The 27,058-nt window shown below is 35.6% G+C and overlaps 1 protein-coding gene across 5 annotated transcripts in view; it reads right to left on the bottom strand.

Annotated features, from left to right (window-relative positions):
• Positions 1-6,921: 6,921 nt before the first annotated feature.
• The window catches only part of MLF1 (myeloid leukemia factor 1), a 37,241-nt gene continuing 17,104 nt past the window's right edge, over positions 6,922-27,058 (bottom strand). Inside the window, exons 2-8 of one of the 5 annotated variants that reach the window (XM_025913908.2) lie at positions 22,126-22,273; positions 17,676-17,717; positions 14,026-14,109; positions 12,577-12,705; positions 10,714-10,873; positions 9,016-9,154; positions 6,922-7,043 (exon numbers count right to left, since the gene is read on the bottom strand). In XM_025913908.2, the coding sequence (XP_025769693.2) occupies positions 6,938-7,043; positions 9,016-9,154; positions 10,714-10,873; positions 12,577-12,705; positions 14,026-14,109; positions 17,676-17,717; positions 22,126-22,273 (808 nt within the window). In that variant the 3' untranslated portion in view covers positions 6,922-6,937. Of the gene's footprint in view, positions 7,044-8,196; positions 8,263-9,015; positions 9,155-10,713; positions 10,874-12,576; positions 12,706-14,025; positions 14,110-17,675; positions 17,718-22,125; positions 22,274-27,058 lie in introns of those variants that run through there. The other 4 variants (XM_086674597.1, XM_086674599.1, XM_025913909.2 and 1 more) reach the window with 4 other exon arrangements.

Here is a 27,058-nt window from a genome sequence, read left to right as displayed (position 1 = left end):
GTTCCTGTTATTTCTACTTGTAGGTTCAAAATTTTTCATAATTAAAAACAAAAATCTGCAATGGTTTCCCCTTCCCCTCAGAGAAAGTGCTGCCAAGGGCCCTGCTTGAGCAGCCAGGCTAACATGGCAGTATTTCCCTTGCTGGTTTTGCTCCAGCCACATTGGCCTCCTTGCTGGTCCTCATATGACCAGACTTTGCTCTTCCCTAAATAGTGTAGTAGCTTTTTCCTTTATTTTCTTCTCTCTGTTCAAATAGCCTTATCAGGGGCGCCTGGGTGGCGCAGTAGGTTAAGCGTCCGACTTCAGCCAGGTCACGATCTCGCGGTCCGTGAGTTCGAGCCCCGCGTCAGGCTCTGGGCTGATGGCTCGGAGCCTGGAGCCTGTTTCCGATTCTGTGTCTCCCTCTCTCTCTGCCCCTCCCCCGTTCATGCTCTGTCTCTCTCTGTCCCAAAAATAAATAAAAAACGTTGAAAAAAATAAAAAAGAAACAAAAACAAATAGCCTTATCAATGAGGTGTTCCGTAAGGAACTCTTCTAAAACAGAGGGCTCCTCCCTTACTATCTTCCGATGCTGTTTCATTTTCCTTCCTTCCTATACCTGTTTATTGTCTGACTCTCCCAATGGGAATAAGTTCCATAAGCAGAGTGATTTGGTTTTGTTAATTGCTGTATCCCTTAGCATGTGTTAGGTGCTCCACAAGTATTTGTTAAATGAATGTGTGAATGAGAACAAATAAACAGAAATCAAATTACAAGAGCCAAGAAAAGAAAAACCAAAATCTCAATGATGAATTTCAAATTTACTTTTTGTAAATCATCCATGTATTAATTTGCAATAAAGGATTTGTAAGCAGATTTGAGGAATAAATCCATTAACGTTGAACATAACTTTAAAACATTTTTTATGGACTTTCAAAAATTTAGTCTTTATAAACCTTTATATGTATTTGTTTAATATATAAATTAAATACATAATTATGAAAATTATAATAAAATTAAACTTTAATAGTTTCTTTAAGTAAAAATTCATACTCATTATCTTGTGTGTATACATATATATTCATTTTTCTGTAATTATTATACCAAATATACTTAATTAAGCATTTTTAACCAAAGTAATCAACTTTACTCCAAAGAGAAAACTGAAAGGCAGAAAACCAAGAGCTGTCTAGCTAAATTTTTATGAGTACATATTATAGATTAAGTTTTAAAGTGGCAAAATACACATATACAATATCATCCAAAGCATTTCCACACTGTTAATTCATAGTCATTTTATAATGTATAATAAAATTGAAACTATCTCTAGTGACCAAAACCTTGTATCCATTTTTACTTAGAAATTGTCCAAGTTTCATCCAAGAATTAATTTAATTTTTTCCTAGGTCTAGAAAAGTTAACTGGGGATCTGAAAAATTACATTTTTAACTAACACATTCAGTCCTTATAATTGATAGTATTATCATAATCTTATAAGATTAAACCCCCCCTCCCCTTAGAAGACATCTGTGTTACAATTTTGTTTAAACATCATTTTATATTTTGTAATCTTAATGGAGTCAATGGTAACTTATACTTGACCCATAAGACCAATACAGGAAATTTGTAAAGTTGTTTTGGTTTTTTTTTTTGAGAGACACACACAGAGTATGAGTGGGGGGGCGGGGTGGGGGGCAGCGAAAGAGGGAGACACAGAATCTGGAACAGGCTCTAGGCTCTGAGCTGTCCGCAAAGAGCCTGACCTGGGGCTTGAACTCAGGAACCGTGAGATCACGACCTGAGCTGAAGTTGGAACCTTAACCAACTGAGCCACCCAGGTGCCCCAGAAATTTGTAAACTTTAAATGAGAAGTTCAACCTTAGTTTTATATAAACTAGGAGATTTTATTAGCATTAATTTTATATAATAAAAACTGGAAGAAGACATATAGTTGATTTTAAATAGCCATTCATTCACCCAGATCCATCCACTTATCAGAAATATTTCATAAAGCTTTTTAAAAAAACATTTTATAAACTTTATATTCATAATCATTAAATCATATTTAAATCTTTCTCAATGTTTAGTTAGTTTTGAGACAGAGATAGAACATGAATGGGGGAGGGTCAGAGAGAGAGGGAGACAGAGAATCTGAAGCAGGCTCCAGGCTCCAAGCTGTCAGCACAGAGCCCAACGTGGGGATCAAACTCACGGACCGTGAGATCATGACATGAGCTGACGTTGGAGGCTTAACCAACTGAGCTACCAAGGCACCCCTCATTAAATCATATTTAAAAGCTCCTCTTTTATCTTTAATCATACTAACAAAATATATTTAACAAAAGCTATTACTTACACTGTCCATATTTTTATGCAAAAGCAGCACAAATAGTTTATAAGCTTTTTTCTCTTAGACATTTTAGATTGTTTATTTGGAGTAGATATTCCTAGATTGCACATATGACAGAATGACTTTTTTTTTAATTCATCTTTAAAAACTTTCAAGTGGGAGGAAAAAATAGGGAGAGAAGCAGAAAAAATGGTGAGCCAGATGGCATATTAAAAATTTTGAGTTTGAGGGGCACCTGGCTGACTCAGCGGTAGAGCAAGCAACTCTTGAGCTCAGCGTTGTAGGTTTGAGCCCTACATTGGGTGTAGAGATTACTTTAAAAAATTAAAAATCTTTAAAAAAATGTGAGGTTTGATGAGGTTTTTTGGGGGTGACAGATGGATTCGTGGGGTCCAGAGCTGACAACCAAGAAAGAATTCTTGAAGACATATTTGGTGCAAAAAGATGATTTTATTTAAAGCATGGGGACAGGTCCCTTGGGCAGAAAGAGCTGCCCTGGGACCATGAAGAGAGACTGGTTTTATACCATGGAGTTGGGGGGAGGTAAAGTCCAGGGGAAGTTTCCAGTGAGATTTTCATCTGCTAAAGAAAACTCACAGGATACTGGAGGCCTAGCTATTGTCAAGCTAAGGTTGTTTTCCCTCTAGCAAAGCAGTATCACACATATCCCACCTGGGGATGGGGGTGGGGTGTTTGCGGACTGTCAGCTTGCCTTATGCTCCCTCATCAAGGTTGAACAATAATCTATTGGTATTAGGCAGTGGCCAAACAGGAAGTGGTTAGAAGGTCTCCACTAATTAGAGCTAAGGGAGACTTATAGAGAAGAGGCAAATTATTTATATTATTTATATATTATTTATTCATATTTATATTATTTATTATTATTTATTTATATTTATTATTTATAAAGCAATTATTTGTTTGGCTGTAGTTTAACTGGTTGCCTTATATGGGAAAGCCTAGTTGGCTATGATTAGATGTCTTTAGGTTTCAATTTCTTAACTTTGAGGCATTATAGGTTTGTTTTGGTTTGCTTACATGTACTACTAAAGCATTAAAGCCTCAGTCTAATAGTTTCCTTGTTTAATTAATAATATAAATATGAAAGTATTCCTGTAAAAGCTAATTACTTTCCCTCTTCAATACAGGATAAAGTTTAAATATAAGCCATACAAAGCTCTGAAGTATGGAAATAAAAGATGGCCAGTCTTCTACATAAAGAAAGTGGTCTCCTGTAGAGAAGTAACACAAAGGCTCTCCTGAGGTTTTGTTTCTTTGATATTGTTCTTCAAGGTGCCTCTCAAGTGCAAGTCTTGTTTATTTCCAAGTTCCCCAGAATGGCCATTACAATTCTCTCCTAAATTATGCCAGGAGGTAGTACAAGTCTATTAGGTGACAAACCCATGAAAAACTGCCTGGTGTTCTATCAAATGTAAAACACTGCTATGTTTGTCTCAGGCTTTAACCCTAATGTTAAACCACATGACTACTGACCTGAGAAACATGGTTAGAAGGCAACATGGGTGGATAGAAGGTCTCTCCCAAAGCAAACTTCTCATGCAACTGACAAGACTGGGGAAAGTTTTCACAGACAAATAATATAAGATGGTGGGCAAGTAGAAGATAGGAGATGGTGTTTAAAGTCAAATTCACGAGAGGACACCAAAGTCTGATCAGAATCCCCAAACCCCAAGAGAAAATAAGCATAACACTGGGGACTAAGAGATCATCAGAACGCAAATTTACTGCAAGATCCACGTAATCAGGGACAGAGGGTTCTCAAGAGGTCTCAGATATGAACATTATTACCAAATTGAAAGTCCTAATACACTGCAGTCAGGGTCTTGGTCACACTTCAGTAGAATTTCCAATTTGCCCTAGCCCAATCAGCCTAAGACCACTGTCTTGGTCCATTCAGGCTGCTATGATAAAAATATCATAAACAGTCGGGGTGCCCAGGTGGCTCGGTTCATTGAGTGTCTGACTTCAGCTCAGGTCATGATCTCTCGCAGTTCACAAGTTCAAGCCCCATGTCAGGATCTGTGCTGACAGCACAGACAGAGCCCGGAGCCTGCTTCCAATTCTGTGTCTCCCTCTCTCTGCCCCTCTCCTGATGGCACTCGGTCTCTCTCTCTCAAAAACAAATAAACATTAAAAGAATACCATAGGGGCGCCTGGGTGGCGCAGTCGGTTAAGTGCCCGACTTCAGCCAGGTCACGATCTCTCGGTCCGTGAGTTCGAGCCCCGCGTCGGGCTCTGGGCTGATGGCTCAGAGCCTGGAGCCTGTTTCCAATTCTGTGTCTCCCTCTCTCTCTGCCCCTCCCCCATTCATGCTCTGTCTCTCTCTGTCCCAAAAATAAATAAACGTTGAAAAAAAAAAGTTTAAAAAAAAAAAAAAAAAAGAATACCATAAACAATATATTGGCTTATAGAAACCGTAATTAATAGAAAGGGAAAGGGAGCTCTCTGTAGTCTCTGTTATAAAAGCACTAATCCTATTCATGAGTCTGTACCCTCATGACTTAGTCACCTCCCCAAAGCAAGATCTCCAAATACCATCATATTGCCACATTTAGGGCACCATCTGATTCCAGTGTGCTCCTGCCCTGCCCTGTAATAAAGGATAATGGAGTCATGAAGGCAGAGTAATGAAAACCTATTACTGAGACTGCCAGGTACCAGGAAAAACTCTAATGTGGCAAGGAGCCTAAGTAAGCAACTTGGCCTTATCGTCACGGCCACATTCACCAAATAGTTACTATCTTTCCATTCCCAAAAGATCCAGGGTTCCAGAAAGATCAATTGTCATCCCCAAAGAAAATATAATATGAACTACAAGCTACAGAGAGCCTTCCTTCCTATACTGGTTGACCTCAGCAATATATGGTAAAAATAATTCTGAAAAGAAGCAATTTCAGCATCATGTGAACATAAAGAATTGACATTTAATCTCCATATGTCACATATTTTTACAAGTGGCCCCTTATGAAGCACTGTGGCATAAGAAGAAATATATAATTTAATTTTTATTTACTTTCTATGGTAAACAAATTGGGAGGAAAAAAATAGCTATGGATGCTCTAATTGCTATATGATGTATAAAAGTTATACTGTTTTAATGTATTTATTAAAATGTGTTTTCATACTTGAATATAATGATTAAAGTTATCACCAATGTAAGATTTAGGCAGAAGGAGAATAATTACAGTGTCGATTCTATTGGGATTTTGTTCTATCAACTGAATTTACGCAAAAGTGTTATTTCAAATTTATGCCTTATGACAACTTCCCAATATGTTATATTATTAGTACACTAAATTACGCATAACAGGAGAATGTTAACATCTTTAATACACACCCACTTTTTGTTATAAAAATGAATTGGCATGTATGCATCTTATTTTGGTAACTAATTAAAAGTATGAAACACCCTGACTGATATAATACAGACAATCAGGAGAGCATAAGCACAATCACATAGGTCTACTTCCAAAGTTAAAAAAAACAAGATGTTAAGATTATGAAGTGATAGTGGATTTTCTGTTCTTTTTTTCCCCCCTTGAAACAGAACTTAAGAGTTAAGATTTTATATTCTCATAAACTTCAAATCTAACTTCTATAAAAACAGATTAATGTTTGAATTCTAGAATAAAAGAGCTAAAGGTGAATTTTTAAATGGTATAAAAGAGAACAACTGATTTACTAAGTACCTTGCTCAAACACACAATCTCCTGTCTAAGAAATTTTGAGACAATCAATCATTCAAGTTTACAGAATACCAAATGCATTTCTCTAAATGTCACAAAAGGCTGAGTAGAGTTTCTCCAAGGACACTCCAACTTTAGAATGTTAACTGTGGAGACAGATTAAGCTGTTTGTAGGAAAGAAGAGCAGAAATATGCTACCTTAATAAGTTAAAGAGAAAGCTCAATATAAAGTCTGATGAATGTTAAAAATGTAATCTAGAACAAAAAAGAATATACTATAAAAGAAATTATAAGCCTAAAACTCATATATATTAGCAATTTTAAATCCTTTGAAATTTAGAATTGATCATTTTTCATGTAATTTATCAAAATAATAACTAATTTCTCATAAAACAGTACTAGGGTGCTTTGCTTTATTTTTTTTTAAATCTTTAAGCTAGCTGGCTACATAACACATAAAATTTGATTTAAATAATTTTATCTTTATTAACATCACTGTAGTATTATTAGTGAAAACCAAGACTATTTTTTTTACCATTTTACTTTCTTATAATTAATACATATGACAAAACTAGTTCTAAATTCAATCTGGAACATATAAAAGAACACATAACCAATAGGAAGATAACTGAGAAAGCAAAATCAGCTTCAAAAATCAGTATGTTTTAAAATAAAGAGTTTTATAAAAGTTTAGCAACTTACTTAAATTGTTGAAAACCAAAGTTTTATTCCTAAAGTAGGGACAATATAAAGCTAGCACTTCCAAGATCATTCAGATATCAGAAGAAAGTTGTTAAGTACAGTACTGATTTAACAAGGGATTGGTCTTATGTGTATTACCCAGCACCATTACTTTCTCTGCTAAAACAATCAAAACTAAACAAATCAACTGCAAGGTTATTTATTTTTTGTTGATTTTCACAGGTGATCCTTTGATGTTGAGTTTGTCCACAAAAACATTTGATCTTCTTCCATGTTCAATGGCTGGACTTTGATGAGGTTTCTCCCTGAGAAATAGAATATGAACATTAATACCATTTTTTAAATGGCCAATGGTTTACAATTCAATACAAACATGATAAAACCACTGTAATTTATAGAGTTTTATCTAAAAATTCAATAATAGCTTTCAAAAACACATGGGAGGGGTGCCTGGGTGGCTCAGTTGGTTGAGCGTCCGACTTCAGCTCAGGTAATGATCTCACAGTCTGTGAGTTCGAGCCCTGAGTCAGGCTCCTGTGCTGACAGCTCAGACCCTGGAGCCTGCTTCAAATTCTGGGTCTCCCTCTCTCTCTGCCCCTCCCCCACCCATGCTCTGTCTCTCATTCTCTCTGTCAAAAATAAATAAACATTAAAAAAAATTTTTTTAAAAAGCAAAACACATGGGAGACTATTTCATTAACATTTAAGAAAGCAACAGCTACTTTCCTGAGATGTTATCTGACATGCTAGCCACTAGCCACGTTATTTAAATTTAAATTAATTAAAATAAAATAAAGTTTAAAATTCAGTTCCTCAGTTGCCTCAGCCATATTTCAAGTGTGGTTTAATAGCCACATGTGGCTAGAGGCTACCATATTGGATGATATAGATACATAACATTTTTGTCATTGCAGGAAATCATTTCAGAAAGTTCTATTAGACAATACTAGTTTACAAAAAATGCCACTGATGGGGCCACAGATGTAAGATCATCTATAAAGAACATGTTTTCGGGGTGCCTGGGTGGCTCAGTCGGTTAAGCATCCGACTTCGGCTCAGGTCATGATCGCACAGTCCGTGAGTTTGAGCCCCGTGTCGGGCTCTGTGCTGATAGCTCGGAGCCTGGAGCCTGCTTCCGATTCTGTGTCTCCCTCTCTCTGACCCTTCCCCGTTCATGCTCTGTCTCTCTCTGTGTCAAAAATAAATAAACATTAAAAAAAATTAAAAAAAAAAAAGAACATGTTTTCTCTAACAGGGACCTGGATTTCATAATCATAATTAGCACTGTAAAGTTTTTATCAACAAACTTTTCAAAGTGAGACAAATATTGTCTAAAAGTAACATGGGAGCAAATTTTCTATAGAAAATATTAGGGCTCTAAGTTCCTAAATAAGTAATTTAAAATAAAAGATGCTGGCACATGACACTCTGCACAAGGCTTCTGATTTACTTGGTACCCACTTGTCCATCGCTCGTTCTGTGAAGCCCTCCACCTTCTGCAGCAATCCTCCACTCTCTTATGGCCTAGAATAGATTTCTGTTTTAAGGCCTGGTGAAGCCTCTCTCTCTCTCTCAAGTGTAATTTTAATAGGAATTAGGTATTGTTTTCCATTTTTTCCCCAGAGAACCAAATTAAATTCTAACTCTACCATACACATTAAATGTACAAAAATCTCTAATCTTTAAGGTATGGCTTCAGCATATTTATATTTCACAGCTATTCCAAAAGGTAATCCCAAAGAAGGCTAAAGTTTTTGAAAAATTCTTCCAAAATATCTAATATCTAATACCTAATATAGGTGCAGATATTGTTTATTATACAAGTGTCTAAAAATGCATTTGCCATTGACTTGTTAGGGAAGTTTGTTAAGCCTTTCCAATAGAGCCCCTCTCCCCTTATCATATCTCTAGACACCAATATGTTCACCTGGCATGAAATATATGACTCCTACTCTATCTAGACTAAAAACTGTTTTACAAAAATAACTATAATATATCACACTTCCTTAGAAGGATTTTAGCCCCTATCTTCTGAGGCATAATTTGCTAGTGAGTTACTAGTGATACAATCTTAAAATATTATTGGTTTTTAGATACAAATTCAAATTTGTGTGGCATACTCAGATATAATGTAAAATTATTATATTCTTCACAAAATATACTGTTGATATAAACAACAGATGTTAATCAAAACTTCCTGATACAGAGGTAAAATTTCATAACTTTTCTTCTAATTCTTCTTTAAAAAGCACAATTTATTTTAGAAATAACTTTTACCTTCTTTTAAGTTCTCGGGAGCCTGAATTCTCATGACCAACACTTCGCATCTTAGGGTTTTCCACATGGCGCCACTGTCCCGCTGGTCTGTACTTCAAAATCTCATTCTGCCATTCATCATCAAAAGCGTGAGCATCACCTGCATTAAATATCAAAATAAAGGGGCAAGTATTAAGATATCAACTGTCAGTAAATGCTTTGTTTCCACATACTTGATTCTGGCTTTGTGCTTCTATCATCTAACCTCAAGATAGATGCAGGGAAGTGCTCCAAATATAAAGGTCTTTGACTCAGGGTAATACTTCCTTTTTTGTTTGTCCCTCTTATTCCTATTGACAATTTGGTTATTGACGATCTGGTCTTTCATGCATCTGCCTGGATATCATATTATTCCACCCAATGGACCCTTTGACCAAATCATACTGATTCACAGTCTTTTTTGGGGGGTCGTCATCTGGTGAACATGCTTTTCCTCTGTACTTGGAAACTCCTTCAATAACAAGCACTTCCTATTAACCTCACCATTTTCCTACATAACTTGGCCTAACACACAAGCTTCTGTTGTCAATTTCCTGATAGGTTGCACATCTTGACTGTCAATTTATGTTGTTATGAAGTAGGTAATCTGACTTTGATAATAACAGCTGTTAAATGGTAATACTGTTCTTCCAGATGGCCTTTATAATGTATGTGTTCTTTCACTAAATTTTTCCTCAACATGTTAATTATTGTGAAGTACTCTTCATATGTTTAACTATGACAAAACTACAAAGGTTAAAATTAAAGAAAGGTTAAGATGTAACTTCCATCTCATCGCCGAAGAATAATTTTATCAACCCAACCTTAAGAGAATTTCTTTTACTAAAATTGTAATTTAAACCCTTTATTAAGACAAAACACTTTTTGAAAATGCTTTTTGAAAATGAGAGATGAATATAACCCAAAAACTACAGTGACAAGAGTTAGGACACTGAAAGGACTTAAATGCATTGAAGAATGAATATAAAATCTAGAAAATGTAAAGACTTATTTGATATATACATGATATACTATCTAACAGTACAAGGAATTAAAATCTTATCTATACAAAACTTCAAGTGTCTGCCAGTAAAGAATGGTTTAAATAAAATATGGCCTATTCAGGATAAAACTTTTAGGTAACCATTTAGAATATTTTTGAAAGACAACATCATAGGTAATTGCTTTCACAATTATAATGGTGAATTAAAATAAGCACAATATAAACTAGACAATAAAATACTAATTAAAAAAAAGTTTATGTGTTTATATATACATAAAACTATTAAGAAATATAGTAAAACAGTAATAATGGTTATTTGAGGTTGTGATTATAGATAATTTTAATTTTCTTCTTTCTTCATTTTTTAAATATACCCCAGAAATATTAAAAAACTCATTTTGCCTACTGACAGTCTTACCAAATGACAATTCAAAAGATTGCATTTCCAAGTATAAAGCAAAAAATAAGTAACATTACCAAAACCACTGTAAAAAACAGATCTACTATGAAACAATGAATACACAATTTTATTACTTTGATAAGGTAGTCCATACACGTACTATTCATAACCTACCTCAAAAGGACATCTTATGAAATGTTTCTACAGAAAACATTCAAGTTCTACCAGTACAGCTGCTGTTTTAAGAGGAAGAATGCTACTTTCTGTGACAACTTACTTTCATTCATATTGATGAACTCTTGATTGACCTCTTCGTCTCCAGTTTTGCTGTTCTTTGACTTTTTAATGACATGAGCTCTGTCGTGAAGATGATGACCAACAGCCATTTTTTCTAGTCCACTGTCAGAATCTCTCAATGCTCTCCTAGTTTCCTTTATCTATAAAAGTGAGTTATTATTTAAATATATATAGAATATTTATATTTCTAAATTTCTCAGGACCTCTTTACCTATAGAGGTAAGACCATAAATCTACAGCTGCAAAAATACTGGGTACTCAGTTCCCCTGCTAAGTTGCAGTGAAACTGTGATAATAGTTCTCTGATATTTCCTGGACTGCTCAAAATTAAAATGTCTAGGGCAAATAGAACCAATATAATCTAACCTTTTTTTCTAAATTGTAATCAAATATTAAAACAAATAACTTAATTATATAAAACTTAGTGCCTTCAACACTGTCCTTAACAAAGTAATAGTTAGGAGTACATGCTAGCATTCCTACAAATAAAGGCAACTAATTATTCAGTAGTCATGTTGATGGGCTTGAAATCTCATGGCTCCTACATATCAACTCTATGGGTCATTAGAATATTAGTGATAGCCAAAGACTATTAATAGTAGCATGGTTTGCTGTAGGATGTCTATAAATAAATTGCTTACATTTAAGATGCATGTCACTTATAGCAAGTTAAAATGAAAATGTCTGCCCTATGGCAAGAGCATCATTAAAAGGTATGTCTTCATATGTAAGAACTAAAAAATGAACTACTCACACCTATTAAATAGGCAAACCTAATTTTTTTTTTTACTGTAAGTACTAACAAGGAAGTGTAGGAATGGAAGCTCATTATAAGACTTTCTGGGAGCCAACTGTTTCAATCGCTGTGTGATAGTAATTTAGTAATTTCTAGGAAAAGATGAAGGCACTCACCTCCTACAAACCAACAATAACATTCCTAGACCTTTTGCACAAAGAGACATGTATAAAGATAAGTAAGTGAGAAATTAGAAATATCTATCAACAGAAAAATAGATTCAAAACTGTGGTATATTCATATTTTAGATAATATATAGAAGTCAAAATAAAGAAACAGCTGCACGTATCAACTCGAATAAATCTCAGAAGCATATTACTGAGCAAAGTCAAGTTGCAGAGGACACACACAGCATGAACCCATTTATATAAAGTTTAGAAACCCATAAAATAATTCATTATATTGTTTTTGAAGCATATGTAAGTAATAAAATTGTAAAAATATACATCAGAAAAAGTTCCAGATATAGGAAAATGGTTCTTTTTGGGGGAGAAAGTAAAAGGGAAAAGGAACCAGGGAGGGATGAGTGCATGGAAACTTAAACTGCATCTGTAACATTTTTGCTTAAAAAGAAAACAAAGCAAGAGACAACGTAAAGCAAATAGAGAAAAACTTTATGATTTAACTAAACTGAGTGGAAGGAATATGGGTATTTATTATATTATTTTCTATATATTTTCTGTACACTTGTATTTTATGAGTTAAAAAATTCATTTACTTCAGATATAAATTAAAAATTGACACTTATTTCACAAAACAAAGACTTTTTTCAGGTCTGCTTACCTGGTCAAGATGTAAAGGTAATAACAAACATCAATAATAGAAATTTACATGAAAAAGGCACGTGAGGTGGGGTTGGGGAGACAAAAATTGCCTTAAACTAAGGAAAGGCAGCTAGCATTACTGTTTTTCAGAGTGATATGGTGTCTTCTCCCCCTCATCCCTACTCCCAAAGAACTGTATCAAGCTTTAATAATTAAAATATGACATAGGTGATGTATCATTCCAAATTTTATAAAGCTCCAAGAATGCTCAGAAAATACTTACTCCTCCTGGAGCCCTACGGGTTTGAGTCGAGGCCTGGAAAACCTTTGGTGGTTCATCTCCTACTTTGGAATAAGTCATAATTGAGGAAGAACTAAATGAATGTCCATTTGGATCCAGTGAAAGGTGACCCTAGAGGTAAGTATAAAATGTAAATCCAGAGAGTTTAGTCAAATATGAAGACTTATGTCAGAGGATTCAGGTAAGTAACAATGCTAGCTAGACATTCTACTAAGGCTATGGTGTATCCAAATTAGCACCTCCAGGAAGGTCCTAATCTCCTTCCATAGTAGGTACCAATTTTCACTCTTCTTGTGAGGAATAATAACAAGTGATTCACTCATAGATCCTGAAGTCTTTGAGATCACAGACTTGTAGCTTAGATTTAAATATAAACGCTGTGCCCTGAGGCCTATGATACTATTATAGTTAGTGGTTGACCCTTGTGTGTAATTTTGCCAACAGTGAACCAACTAGCCATATACCAAGAAGTTTTACACCTCCTGTGGGTACCAGATTGCTAGATTACTAATGTCATTAATAATGCCTTAGATTTGGACATTCTGAAATGATCCTTAGATTCTAAACTGGATGACTAAAATAATATGAGTCTTCTTCATCAATATGAAGTTATTATTATTTTTTTTTGATGTTAATAGTACAAGTAGAAAAGTAAGAGTATTAGTACTAGCTTGTAACTATTTGGATTGCATGGATCTAATCCAGTGATTAACATCACTCCTAAAATGTCTGTTTTCAGTTTTTTAGAAAAACAATACAAAACACTAAAAATTTCCTAGGTGCTACAAATCTTTTTAAGTAGACAAGTTACAAATAATTTAAAAATCTAAATTCATATAAAATGTCCATTTACAATAGTGACCTTCAGCAGAACAAATGTTTTTGAGGTTGTTTAATTTTGAAAGTTAATTAATGCTATTTTCAAACTCATAGTTTGTAAAATCAATTTGGTAGGTTGTGACCAGGATTTTTAAAATATGAACTAAAACAGAAAATATTGGCACACTCTGTAAATAGTATGATCATTTTCTCGCAAAACTTTTATTTCAGGTATATTTTTATAGTACACAAGTATTGTGTACTGGGTCATACTGTAAGATATATTTTTCAACCACTGTGGACCATGATTAAAAAAAAGTTGAGGGGTGACTGGGTGGCTCAGTCAGTTCAGCGTCCAACTTCGGCTTAGGTCATGATCTCATGGTTCGTGAGTTCGAGCCCCATGTCGGGCTCTGTGCTGACAGCTCGGAGCCTGGGGCCTGCTTCAGATTCTGTGTCTCCCTCTCTCTCTGTCCATCCCCCACTCATGCTCTGTCTCTCTGTCTTTCAAAAATAAATAAACATTAAAAAATTTAAAAAAAAATTGAAAGCCACTATAATATGGGTACCAATAACTGAAAATAATGTTCTCATCAATTTTTTAGTACTTACAAAGTTTCTTTGTAATTCCTGCATACTGTTTCGCATATTTAACATCATTCGGTCCATTGCCTGAAAAGGGTTGACATCTGTACGCTACAGGATATTAGGAAGTATGTTATTAACTATATGTACAACACAAAAGAAGCAAATCAACCTTCCCAAAACAGCTGAAATTTTTTTTTCTTGATTTTTGCAGTGGGATCTCATGCAGTAATCAACCAGGCAAAGATAATTTAAGGACTATACAAAAAAGTGATTTGTTAAGGAAAAAATGGAAGCATATATACAGAATCCCAAACAACCAACATATAAATAGAGAGTTGCAACACTATAAATTCATGCATACATACATGTATATATACATATACACACACATATATAAATGCATGAACATATACAGATAAACACACATTCATCAACTTTCTCAAAACACAATTTAGTTAATATTTAAATGCCGAGCAGTGTCTGGGCTGGGACAGCTCTAGAATAGAATAGTTTTCAAGTTTTTCCTTCCTCCCTCTCAATACAGCAACATGCAAATAAATAAAACTTGGGTATAAGATACCAATGTCACTTCCACTAGTACAACACAGGTGACAGAAACTGCCTGAGGGTGCAGGCTGTCCTTACATCATAAGAGGATCCAAGGGATAGAGGTTAATTCACTCTACTAGTAGGCCTGGAATTTGCCACCTACCATGGAAGGCTCAGTAGGGCATTCCCTTGAAGCATGACATATGCTTCTTTAGAATAATTAAGAATTGCTCTAGAATAGTGGTTTCTCAGCCAAGATTGACTTTGACTCTCTGGGGCATTTGTCAATAATTATACTCATTTTTGTGTGTCACAACCAAGGAGGTGTATGACTGTCATCTACTGAGTAAAGGCCAGGGACACTGCTAAAATCCTACAAAGCATAGGACAGTCCCCTACTCCCTAGAAAAAGAATTATCTGGCTTCAAATATCAATGGTGTCGGGTTGAGAAGCTCTGCTCTACAAAAATCAGTCACTGATTTTAGTTTTTATCACTAGAACACTCACCAGAACTTAAAAAATGAAGCACACATTTTAGTGTGTCACCCAATGCATTATTTACTATTATAAAACAGAAGTGTTTGATTCAAGGAACTTCTCCACTTAAACGGGAGTCTTCTGAATTCTGTAAGGGACTATAGTTTAATGCTAGTATTTCAGTCCCTCTGGAGATTCTTTTGCTGTATGCCAAGCTGGGACTCAATAAAGAATTATCAAAGGCCTGTCTCTATCTCTGCCTTCCATTGGGTTTTTATTACTTGTAACAATGGGAAATAGATAGGAAAACTAAATTCTTCTTTAGAACTTGCACTTATCACATCAGGGAACAAAGACACATTTGTGAGATACTGATACATATATCTTTGGGTACACAATGCACAATCTGCGTTTCAGGGATTCAACACAATTCAGGAAACATTCTGAATATTTTGTTTCAACACCAGGTTGAGAAATCAGGGCTGTATAAAAGACAAAATTCATGAGCGTTAGAAGGACTAGCCCAAGTAAGAAGACAAGAAGGAAGAAAAGATCAGATGTTTGGGTACATTCTGCCGTTTTCTCAATTCACTGCCACATCAGCCATTTAAAAATTTATCTGTACTTGCTGTGGGGTGGCCCAACACCTTGGGAGTGACAAAAAGTGGGGGGTACAAATTAGAGCTAAGATTCCAGTGAGCTCCTAAGGACTTTGGGAACTTTGAACACATGCTCTTCTCTCTGCCTGTAATGTTTTTATACTGGCTCTCAGCATATCCTCTCATGATTCAAGTATTACCTCCTCAGAAAGGTGACCGGTCTAAAGTAATCTCTGCTTCACCTTCCATCTGTCACTATATCATTACCCTGCTTCATCTCCTTTAGTGTACTTCAAAGTACTTTATCTGAAATTATTTTGTTATTTATTGCCTGTCTTCCTTCTATAGAAATAATTTCTGTGAAGGTAGGGTTATCTTCTCTGTTTTATTCACTACTATATTCTCAATACTTTCAAAATAATTCCTAGCACACAGGAGGACTCCCTAAACATTTGATGAATAAATGAACAAACTATCTCTAACTCAGCTCAAACTCATATATTCAATTGATACCAGATAAATTGTAAACCAGATAAACTATTGCCTCAAATGCAAAATATCCCAAACAGAAATGATCCTTTGACCACCCCTGTTCTCTTATCTGTTCATATGAGTATGAATGCTCTGTTCCTTAGCTCAATGGCATTCCCATCTAGCTAATTTCTCATGTCAAAAAATGGGCATAATACTTTCCTTTTCTCTCTTTACTGTTCCTTCAACACAAGAAATCCCCAAGTTCTACCCATTCACCTCTTTAACTCTCTTTCAAACGAGATTATTTCTCTTTATCACCATGGGCATTACCCAAGTAGAAGCCATTAGTAATATTTCCCAGAACACTTTAACAGCTTCCTGGCCTCTCTGTCTCCACTGTGGTCCCTTCTAGTCTTTCTTTCCCCTATAGGCACAATAATCTTTCAAAAATGAGAACCTGACTCTATTGCCATTTTGGTGAAAATTCATCAACTGCTTCCTTATTCTTCAGATAATATCCCCAGTTCTTACCAGCACAAAAAGAAGTCCCTGATTACCTCCGTATTTTTATCTGTATCTACTCTCCAACCCGTGCTCCAGGGCCAAGTGATCCTAAACATCTTTGAGCTTCCTAGCTAACAGGTCTTTGCACATGTGTTTTCTTCTGTGTTGAACACCCTTGTTCTCCCCCTCTCCCTGCTTTTCCTGGCTAACTCCTAATAATCTTTAAGGTTCTGGAAATCTCTGATTAACTTCCACCCCAACACCACAAAAGGTCTAGCTAGGTACCAGGCTTTTTTCTATCTGTGCTTCCACAGCACGCTGAACTTCTTGATCATTTTACTGATAAGTGAGCAGTTATAGCACAGAGTGAATTTGTTGTTTGTCCCACTAATAACTCTGGTGAGGAAGGACAAATATGGTATGTCAAACTTTAAGGAGACAAAGGGCTAAAGTCTAAAAAAGAAAATAAACAAACTTTTGCATAAGAGCATAGATGCGTCCAAAGGAAATGTTCTAAGGTCATGCTATTCTCTGCTACTCCTTAGACTGCCTTTAAGTATGTTAGAAACTAGCATCACAGAAAACAAAGAAATAGCAGGAGAAAAGCTGGTTGCAGAGTAGCCATACTTGGACATGGGAAAGGAAAAGCAGCATGAGTAAGTTAACAACAGAGTGCTAGAAAAAGCAGCCAATCTGAGCTTCTGCAAATGTGCTCTTCTAGCTACAGTTTGGTACTTTTTTTATCTTTTGGAAAGTCACCACAGCATATGGAAGTGTCCAAACTTTCAAACACAACTATGGGGATCCCTTTTGTAAATCAAATGAATATTCATCTATTAAAATGCATTTTTTCTCTTTGAAGACTGATTTTATTTATGTTGATATGACTTAATTCAGAAAAAAACATGCCTGAACACTCTAAGATCAACACATGAAACAGGTTTCAGTACACATTCTAAAAAGCCATTTTGAAATTAAGTGAAACTGCATGCCAATTCACTTTGCTTGAGTTAATGAAAAATACTTGTCAGAAAATACTGCTAAAATGGTTTGTGTCTCATGATACGAACCATACCACCAAAACTGCCAAAAGGCATAAGAGAATTCATTACCTAGGAAAAAAATCCAATTAATTTTAGTTATGATATGTATAATGATAATCCCTGAAAAAGAAAGAAATATACTACATAATCACATAGTTCTGAGCTGATAAAAATTTTAAACCATTTAATAAAAAATCCTCAACATAGATTTTAAAAATTACCTGCTTATTATTGTTATTCAAAACCATATACCACTCTTAAATATGACTGCTATATCCTATTTACCAAAAACAGTTGAAAGAAAAAGTCTTTGTTATAGATTAAGACAAACATTTCTCAAAGGAAATGCAAATTCACACCAAAGGTATAATGATTAAAGTATCATCTTTCCTTTGCTCAACTATTCCATATTTTTAAAAGATGAGTTGGGGCGCCTGGGTGGCTCAGTCGGTTAAGCGTCCGACTTCAGCTCAGGTCATGATCTCACAGTTCATGGGTTCGAGCCCTGTGTCAGGCTCTGTGCTGACAGCTCAGAGCCTGGAACCTGCTTCAGATTCTGTGTCTCCCTCTCTTTCTGCCCCTCCCTGGCTCGCACTCTGTCTCTCTCCCTCTCTGAAAAATAAATAAATATTAAAAAAAAAAAAGATGAGTTAACCTACCTATAACTGATTAAAAATAAGCAATTACCTACATTAATAACATTTCAAAAGATAAGTAGAGACATTGGGCAAAAAAATTAATGAGAATCTCCCAAGAACTAATATATAGAATAAAAAATATAGACTTCAGAAAGGATCACAAACACAGATTTAAAAATATATAGGGTCTTTGATAAAAAAATGTTAAGTATAATAAATGGAATTATCAAAATTAATAGTTCACAAATTGTATTCCTCAGTAGGTACAGATAAGTAAAAATAAAATTTAGGCAGATAAATATAAAAATTAAAAATTTTCATTACTTGGAGGTTTCAAATATTGAAAGTAAAATTTGAATTTTTGGGTAAATGGTATATGTAAGGTTTTACCATCATTCAGTGATAATTTTCTCCCTATGTAAGTTATGGTGAAAAATAGAGAAAATGTGTATTTATGTTAAATTGTATAATAAATTATATCAGATAATATATATGTATACTATATATTTAGAAGAGTAATCTCCAAAGTGCACTGAATGCACAAATAAAATTTCTCTATATCTTTTCGCTTCAAAGAAAAATATTAAATTTTTTTTATGTTTATTCATTTTTGAGAGACAGAGACAGAGTGAGAGCAGAGGAAGGAAAGAGAGAGAGGGAGACACAGAATCAGCAGGCTCCAGGGTCTGAGCTGTCAGCACAGTAGCCCTATGCAGGGCTCAAACCCACAAACCATGAGATCATGACCTGAGCTGAAGTCAGATGCTTAACCAACTGAGCCACCCAGGCGCCCCTAAAAGAAAAACATTTTAGATTGACTCTGGTGCCATCACTCAATCTAAATGTCTGATGGTCACATGTCATACCTTGAATTATAAATTGCTTAAATATATTTACAGATTAAATTATCTAGTTTTTAACAAAACTAATCCTCCCAAAATGGACAACTGGCTTAAAAATATCCCCATAGGAGCACCTGGGTGGCTCAGTTGGTTAAGTGTCTGACTCTTGGTTTCAGCTCAGGTCATGATCTCAAGGTTCCTGAGTTTGAGCCCAGCATAGGACTCCATGCTGACAGTGTGGAGCTCGCTTGGGATTCTCTCTCTCCCTCTCTCTTTGCCCCTCCCCCATTTGCTCATGTGCTCTCTCTCTCAAAAATAAACTTTAAAAAAAATAAAAAATCCCCATAAAATTATCATGAACTGAAGAAAATGCTAATAATATAAATAGGAAAACAGCATAGTTAGCTTCACCTACTTTTGTAGGAGTCTCTGCTTTCTTCATAAAATGGCTGATAGAGATGACAAATGTCAAGAAATGGGCCAAAAATTAAAAAAAAATATCAAGATGTCTAGCTGAAATGTAGATTTTCATCCACCATGCTTAAAAGCAACAGCTAATGGCTCACTGCTTAATCAAAAAATTTATAATTTCATGAGAAGAGAGAGAAGCTTTATATGAATTTTGATGAAAGTTCAAATGGACTAGGATAGCTAGCATGCTCAAAAAGCCTACTGTTTTCTTGGCTGTGCTCTTTTCAGATAGTAGCAGTCTTTCCCATCTTCTGCAGTCAATTTCTATTTGTTCCTACCTTCACATCTAGTTATAAAACACTGACTTAGAAAAGTTCAAGCTGGCAGAGAGGTCTTTTGTTGCTACTGTTTGTTTGGTTTTGCTTTAATTAATTTATTTTTGCTATTACATTTAGTCTTTCACACTTAGACATACACGTGTCAAATATATACACCCTACAGGATATAAGGAGAGCCAATCCTCACCAATATAAGTTATAAAGGCACACACACAAAAAAAATGAGTCTTGGCTAAAAGAGAGGCTAAATGTTCCTTGGAAAAATCTGCTGTAACCAATTTTATTTTTTTTTTAATTTTTTTTTAACATTTATTTATTTTTGAGACAGAGAGAGACAGAGCATGAACGGGGGAGGGGCAGAGGGAGAGGGACACACAGAATCGGAAGCAGGCTCCAGGCTTTGAGCCATCAGCCCAGAGCCCGACGTGGGGCTGCAAGATCGTGACCTGAGCTGAAGTCGGACGCCCAACCGACTGAGCCACCCAGGCGCTCCACCCATTTTATAATTTATAATTATATTACAACTTATAAATTGTAATATTTTAAAAATTATTACTTCCCTAGGAAAATACTCAGTACTCTTGGCTAGCAAAGGATTTCTATACAGTTTGAACAACAAAAAGTGGATTGGCGTTAGCATTCTAAGATAGTTGATAGGATATAATGTCATTCTCCACTGGGAATAAAATTGCCACTTCTTCCTTCTTCTATAAAAGCTACAAATAGCTCATTTATGCACATAAATACAAAGTACTATATACAGCCCTATTCTTGTCTTGCTATGGTTATAGCAGATACACAAAATATTTCAATGCTCATATGAAAGATAAAATTTCAGAATGTGTTAATTGATTTTCTCTGCACTCCTTGATAATTTTTCCTTTGATCTTAATTTCAGACTTTCATAGAAACTGATAACCCTAAAAGTAAAGTGTATATATATATATATATATATATTTAAAATGTATGTTAAATGTATATATTATTTATATATTTAAAATATATTTATATATTTTAAATGTATATATATTTATGTATTTTTAAAATGTATATATATATGTATTCACTAAATGAAAAAAAGCAAATTGGAATAAAAGTAATATATATTGGAATAAGATGAAAAAGAATGTGAAATTTTCATTTAAATGGTAAATGTAGGAGTATCTGGGTGGCTCGGTCAGTTAAGCTCACTCTTGGTTTCAGCTTAGGTCATGGTATCTCATGGTTTCGTGGGTTCGAGCCTGTACTGGGCTCTGTGCTGATGGTGCAGAGCCTGCTTGGAATTCTCACTCTCCTTCTCTCTGCCCCTCCCCTGCTCACACTGTCTTTGTCTCTCTCAAAATAAATAAATAAACTTAAAAAATTAAAAAAAAAATGGCAAATGTAATTTTATCCTTCAAACCCCTTGAAATATTCAGCCTCTCTTTTAGCCAAAACTTATTCTTTACTACATATTTATAATTTATACTGGTGAGATACGGCTCACTTTTTTCCCCTAGGTTGTGACACATATGATATGTTTATATCTAAGTATGAAAGACTTATGTAATAGCAAAACTTAATTAATAGAAAACAAAAACAAACTGCTGTGGACTTTTATTCTAGAACTGCCATTCTGAAGGAAAAAGCAAGAGAAACGAAATTAACAGGGAAGAAAGTAGTTAAGGTATGTAAACATCCTAGATTTTTTAGTTGAGTACGTTTGTAACCTCCTAGCTTTGCTCTCAGATAAGACTTATGAAAATATACTGCAGTTATGCAAGATTTTTAGATACAGTTAAAAGTTAATCTAAGTTTTGAAGGTCCAAGGAAGCCATGCAGAAGTCTGTTTTTTCCTGGTCCTATAAAGTATTACACTATAGCTTTCGCTGCTTTTTTAAAGTGGGAAAAAAAAGTGTTGCATAGGTTAGGAAGGATAGTCCCCTCACCTGTTCTAACTTAAGACATGGGAGGAAATTCTAAGATGACAACAAACTATATGCACATATGAAAAATAATGCTTTAAGTTTGGCTTATAATATATAACCCTATGGTCTTAAAGTTTTGGTAGCACAGTGGAATTCTATAGAGTTAACAATTCATTGTTAAAAAAATTTAGCTTTCCAACAGGTTCCCCTTTTTATATATAACAATTATCTCTATAACACAAACATTATTAATAGCTTAACATCATAGATATATTCTTCTGTAATAATTTTCCTCAAATTCCCATAGGACTTTCTCGCTAAGTTTAAAATAAAGAACTTACAGTCAAAGAATTTTCACCATCATCATGTCTCATGTGATTATGAGCTCTTCCTCTGCCATCAGAGATGCTGAGCAAATCTCTTCCAAAAGGTTCAGAAAAACTTCTCATCATCTGTCGCATACTTTCTCGGTGTGCAATAAAAGAATCGCTGTTGAAAATACATATAATCATTCAATGGGGCGCCTGGGTGGCGCAGTCGGTTAAGCGTCCGACTTCAGCCAGGTCACGATCTCGCGGTCCGTGAGTTCGAGCCCCGCGTCAGGCTCTGGGCTGATGGCTCAGAGCCTGGAGCCTGTTTCAGATTCTGTGTCTCCCTCTCTCTCTGCCCCTCCCCTGTTCATGCTCTGTCTCTCTCTGTCCCAAAAATAAATAAACGTTGAAAAAAAAAAATTAAAAAAAAAAAGAAAATACATATAATCATTCAAGAGTAAGTGTTGGAATTTAAATAATTAATACGTAGGCAGCTGAATACTACAAAGAATTATTTTGGTCTAATATTCTTGTTGAAGAGACAAGAGAAGAGTTTAGGCAAGTAGAATTATCTCGCTAAGACCCACTAACTCATAAATACAGAAACTGTTCCATTTGCTATCTACTATAATTCATCTATGTATAAATACACCTTTATTTATCCTTTATTGTATAAAAATGACAAACACAAACTGACACATCTTGGGTAGCTTAAGCCAGCAATAAGAAAAATGGCAAAAAAAAAAAAAAAAAAAGGACTGGAAAATTTTGCTACCAGGTAGAGGTCATTCTAGGTAGCCACCAATATAACTTCTACTGAGAACTGATAAAGAATGCTGGCTTGGGGCACCTGGGTGGCTCAGTCGGTTAAACATCTGACTTCAGTTCAGGTCATGATCTCATGATTTGTGGGTTCGAGCCCGGTGATGGGCTCTGTGCTGACAGCTCAGAGCCTGGAGCCTGCGTCAGATTGTGTCTCTCGGTTTCTCTGCCCCTCACCCACTCACACTCTGTCTCCTTCTCTCCCTCTTTCTCAAAAATAAACATAAAAAAAATTATGCTGGCTTATTTTTTAACTCTTATTTATGAAATATGAGCATTGAGAACTATAGCTATGTTACAACACTGTAAATATACATTATCTTAATAGTCAAAAATAAAGCTACAGATCACCTTTATGAAGCTAACTTTTGTTTCTATGAACTCTTAAGTTCTTAGAACTCTTTTTTTTTTTTTTTTTTTAAGTTTTAGAGAGTGAGACCATTCATGAGAGGGGGAGAGGAGCAAAGGGAGAGACAGACAGAATCCCAAGCAGGCTCCACACTCAGCGTGGAGCCCGATGCAGGGCTGAATCCCACGACCCTGGATCATGACCTAAACCAAAATTAAGGGTCGGACGCTCAACTGAATAAGTCACCCAGGCGCTCCTGCTAAGAACTCTTAATATCAGAAATCACCGCATAGTAAAAATATTTTCTAGTCTTAAGATAGCTGTTCTCAAACTTTGAAATTACCAAGCAGGTAATGAGGTTTGAAATGCAGATTTCTGTCCTCCCCCCCTCCCCCACAACATTCCAATCACATTTATTAGTTCTGGGTGTGATTTGTGGACATGCATCCCTGGTGATCATAACTCAAGCAGTCCTTTCACCAACCTTTGAGGAATAGTATCCTTTCTGTGTACACAGTACCCAAATTAATTAGAACCCAAGCCTGCTTTCTGAACCTGTTTCCATAGCTGTAAAATGAGGATAATATTGCACATCCCTGTTGCTGAGATTAAAGCATGTAATCTGAAGGCACAAAGTACAGTATCTAGTCCATATAATATGTTAAATGTTAATCTCTCTTACCTTCTCCTCTTATTAGCCCATGTATGAATGCTACTTCCTATAATTCTATTATTAATATTAAATACCTCTCATTGAGAAAAGATATGTATTTTATTTAAAAATACATATAGCAATAACCATGTTCCAGGCTGTTTTCTATTTGTATAAATATCAGTGTTCTTAATCTGATGTTATCCCAATCACCCCAAGTCCCATTCAAGAATGTAAAATTTTAGGGGTACCTGGGAGGCTCAGTCGGTTAAGTGTCTGACTTCGGCTCACAGTTTGTGATCTCACAGTTTGTGAGTTCGAGCCCTGTGTCGGGCTCTGGGCTGACAGCTTGGAGCCTGGAGCCTGCTTTGGATTCTGTGTCTCCCTCTCTCTCTGCTCCTCCCCTGCTCATGCTCTCTCTCTCTCTCTCTCTCTCTCTCTCTCTCTCTCCCAAAAATAAACATTAAGGGGCGCCTGGGTGGCTCAGTCGGTTAAGCGTCCGACTTCGGCTCAGGTCATGATCTCACAGTCCGTGGGTTCGAGCCCCGCGTCGGGCTCTGTGCTGACCACTCAGAGCCTGGAGCCTGTTTCAGATTCTGTGTCTCCCTCTCTCTCTGCCCCTCCCCCACTTGCACTCTGTCTCTTTCTGTCTCAAAAATAAATAAACATTTAAAAAAAACATTTTTAAAAAGAATGTAAAATTTTATTGCCTTATTATAGTGGTTTCTTAACTTCATTTCAGTTTGAAAAGCACTGACCCACTGGTCACTTCCTTACTGCTCACTCTAGAAGTTAAGGCACATCACCACTGGAGTGCACTTTACCAAGGCAATCTTACTCTTCCCTGTAGTCTATTGGAGCCCCCTAATAGTTTGTCCCCCTTTCAGACTTCCCCACCTTAGTTTCATCCTCCTGGGGTTACCCTTCCCACTTCTCATTCTAAACTCCAACCTTCTAATGTCATCATGAGGAAGCTCAAAAATTCTGTCTTCCTTCAGTAGTCTCAGGCAGAAAGAGCTTTCCTTTGAATTGTGCAGTATTTGTATACATAACCCTATCTCAAAGGAGCTCAGATTGAGTCATATTGTCACCTTGGAGGTTAAAAAAATAATAATAAAAACTTCAAATGCAAATGTTTAGTAAACCACTCAACTGGATTATGCTTATGTTATAAAAGAGGTTTTCATTTTAATTCAGCTTTGTTTAGGTTTAATTTAAATATGAAATTTATCCATTTTAGTCATACTGTTTGATGAATTTTGAAAAATGCATTATAGTAACAACCACCACCACAAAGGTGTAGAACATTTCTACCCCCAATGTTCCATCCTGCTTCTTTGCAGATAATTAGCTCCCTCTAACCCTAGTTACCACTGACAAACTTAAAAAAAAAAAGAAAAGATAAAGAAAGCCTATTTATTTATTTTGAAAGAGAGCAAGTGGAGTAGAGACAGAGAGAGAGAGACAGGAGAGAATCCCAAGCAGGTTCCTCATGGCCAGCGCAGAGCCCGATGTGGGGCTCGAACTCACAGACTGTGCTATCATGACCTGAGCTGAAATCAAGAGTTGGATGCTTAACCTACTGAGTCACCCAGGCACCCCACCACTGACAGGCTTTCTGTCACTATAGTTTCACCTTTTCCAGAATTTCATATAATGGAATCATACATTATGTTGTCTTTTGTGCCTAGCTTCTTTTACTTAGCATAATGCTTCTGTGATTCATCCACGTTGTTCCATTTATTCAGTTTTATTGCTAGGTACATTGTATGTATATGATTAGGTCACAATGTAATAATAAACAGTTTCTAGTTTTTTGCTATTATAAATAAAGCTTCTATGAACATTCATGTACTGTTTTTTATGTATATATGGTTTCATTTCTCTTGTGTAAAATAACTAGCAATAGGATTTCAGAGTTGTGCGGTGATTGTTTAATTTTTTTTTTTTCAACGTTTATTTATTTTTGGGACAGAGAGAGACAGAGCATGAACAGGGGAGGGGCAGAGAGAGAGGGAGACACAGAATCGGAAACAGGCTCCAGGCTCTGAGCCATCAGCCCAGAGCCCGACGCGGGGCTCAAACTCACGGACCGCGAGATCGTGACCTGGCTGAAGTCGGACGCTTAACCGACTGCGCCACCCAGGCGCCCGGTGATTGTTTAATTTTATAAAAAACGTGAACTTAGAGTTCTAGTTGTGCTACATTCTTGCTTGATAATTGGTATTATCAGTCTTTTTGATTTTATTCATTTGAATGGTGGTGTAATAGTATCTCATTGGGGTTTTATTTTGTGTGTCATTCATATATCTTATTTGATAAAATGTGTTCAAATTTTTTCCCTATTTAAAAAAACTAGATTGTTTGTCTTATTGTTATAGACTTGTAACAGTTCTTTATATATTGTAGACATAAGACTTTTATCAGATGTTTGTCTTGTAAGTATTGCTTCCCAGTCTTGGACTTGCCTTTTCATTCTCTTAACATCAACTTATTCAGCCACATGGATCTTTGTTAGGTCTTCAGTTTCGCCAGACCTTTGCGTAGTAGTTTTATTTCTGACTTAGTTTTCTATCTGTGTCATCATCTTTGCATAACTAATTTCCATTCTCAAAACATTTTATATATTTCTATAAGCTGCTTTCAATTATTTTTAGAAGATGAGGCATAAGTACAATTTTTAAAATGAAGGGAAGAATTGAAACAGGCAGTTAGATAGAAGTAGACAATCTGAGGGAAGTATAGTTAAGAAAAGTAAACTGTGTTGATTATTTTAATGTACCTTCTGAATTTCCTGTCTAAAAGGTAAAAGGCTTATTTGTATTTTATATCTTCTAATATGAGAAATTTATTTTAGGTTTTCTTTCAAAAATTTTTGACATTATTGAACTTAATTTCAGTTAGGAATATTATAAACTTGATTATCTAGTCTCTGGTACACTAATGAACTCACTAATTTATATGTGTGGTAGGCAGCTTCTAAGATGGCCCCCAATGATCCCCTTCCTTTAAGTATGGGCTGGATTTACTGACTTGCCCCTAATAGAATGTGGATTCTGCTTGGGCACTGTATTAGCATGATGACTCATTCTGGGGCAAGCAGCTGCTATGCTGTGAGACAGCCCTGTGGACAGGCCTAC

The sequence above is a fragment of the Puma concolor genome, chromosome C2 (genome assembly GCF_028749965.1).
Source record: "Puma concolor isolate L17-30 chromosome C2, mPumCon1.1.hap2, whole genome shotgun sequence".
In the NCBI taxonomy this organism is placed as follows: domain Eukaryota; kingdom Metazoa; phylum Chordata; class Mammalia; order Carnivora; family Felidae; genus Puma; species Puma concolor.
This window is presented reverse-complemented; position numbering and strand designations above follow the sequence as displayed.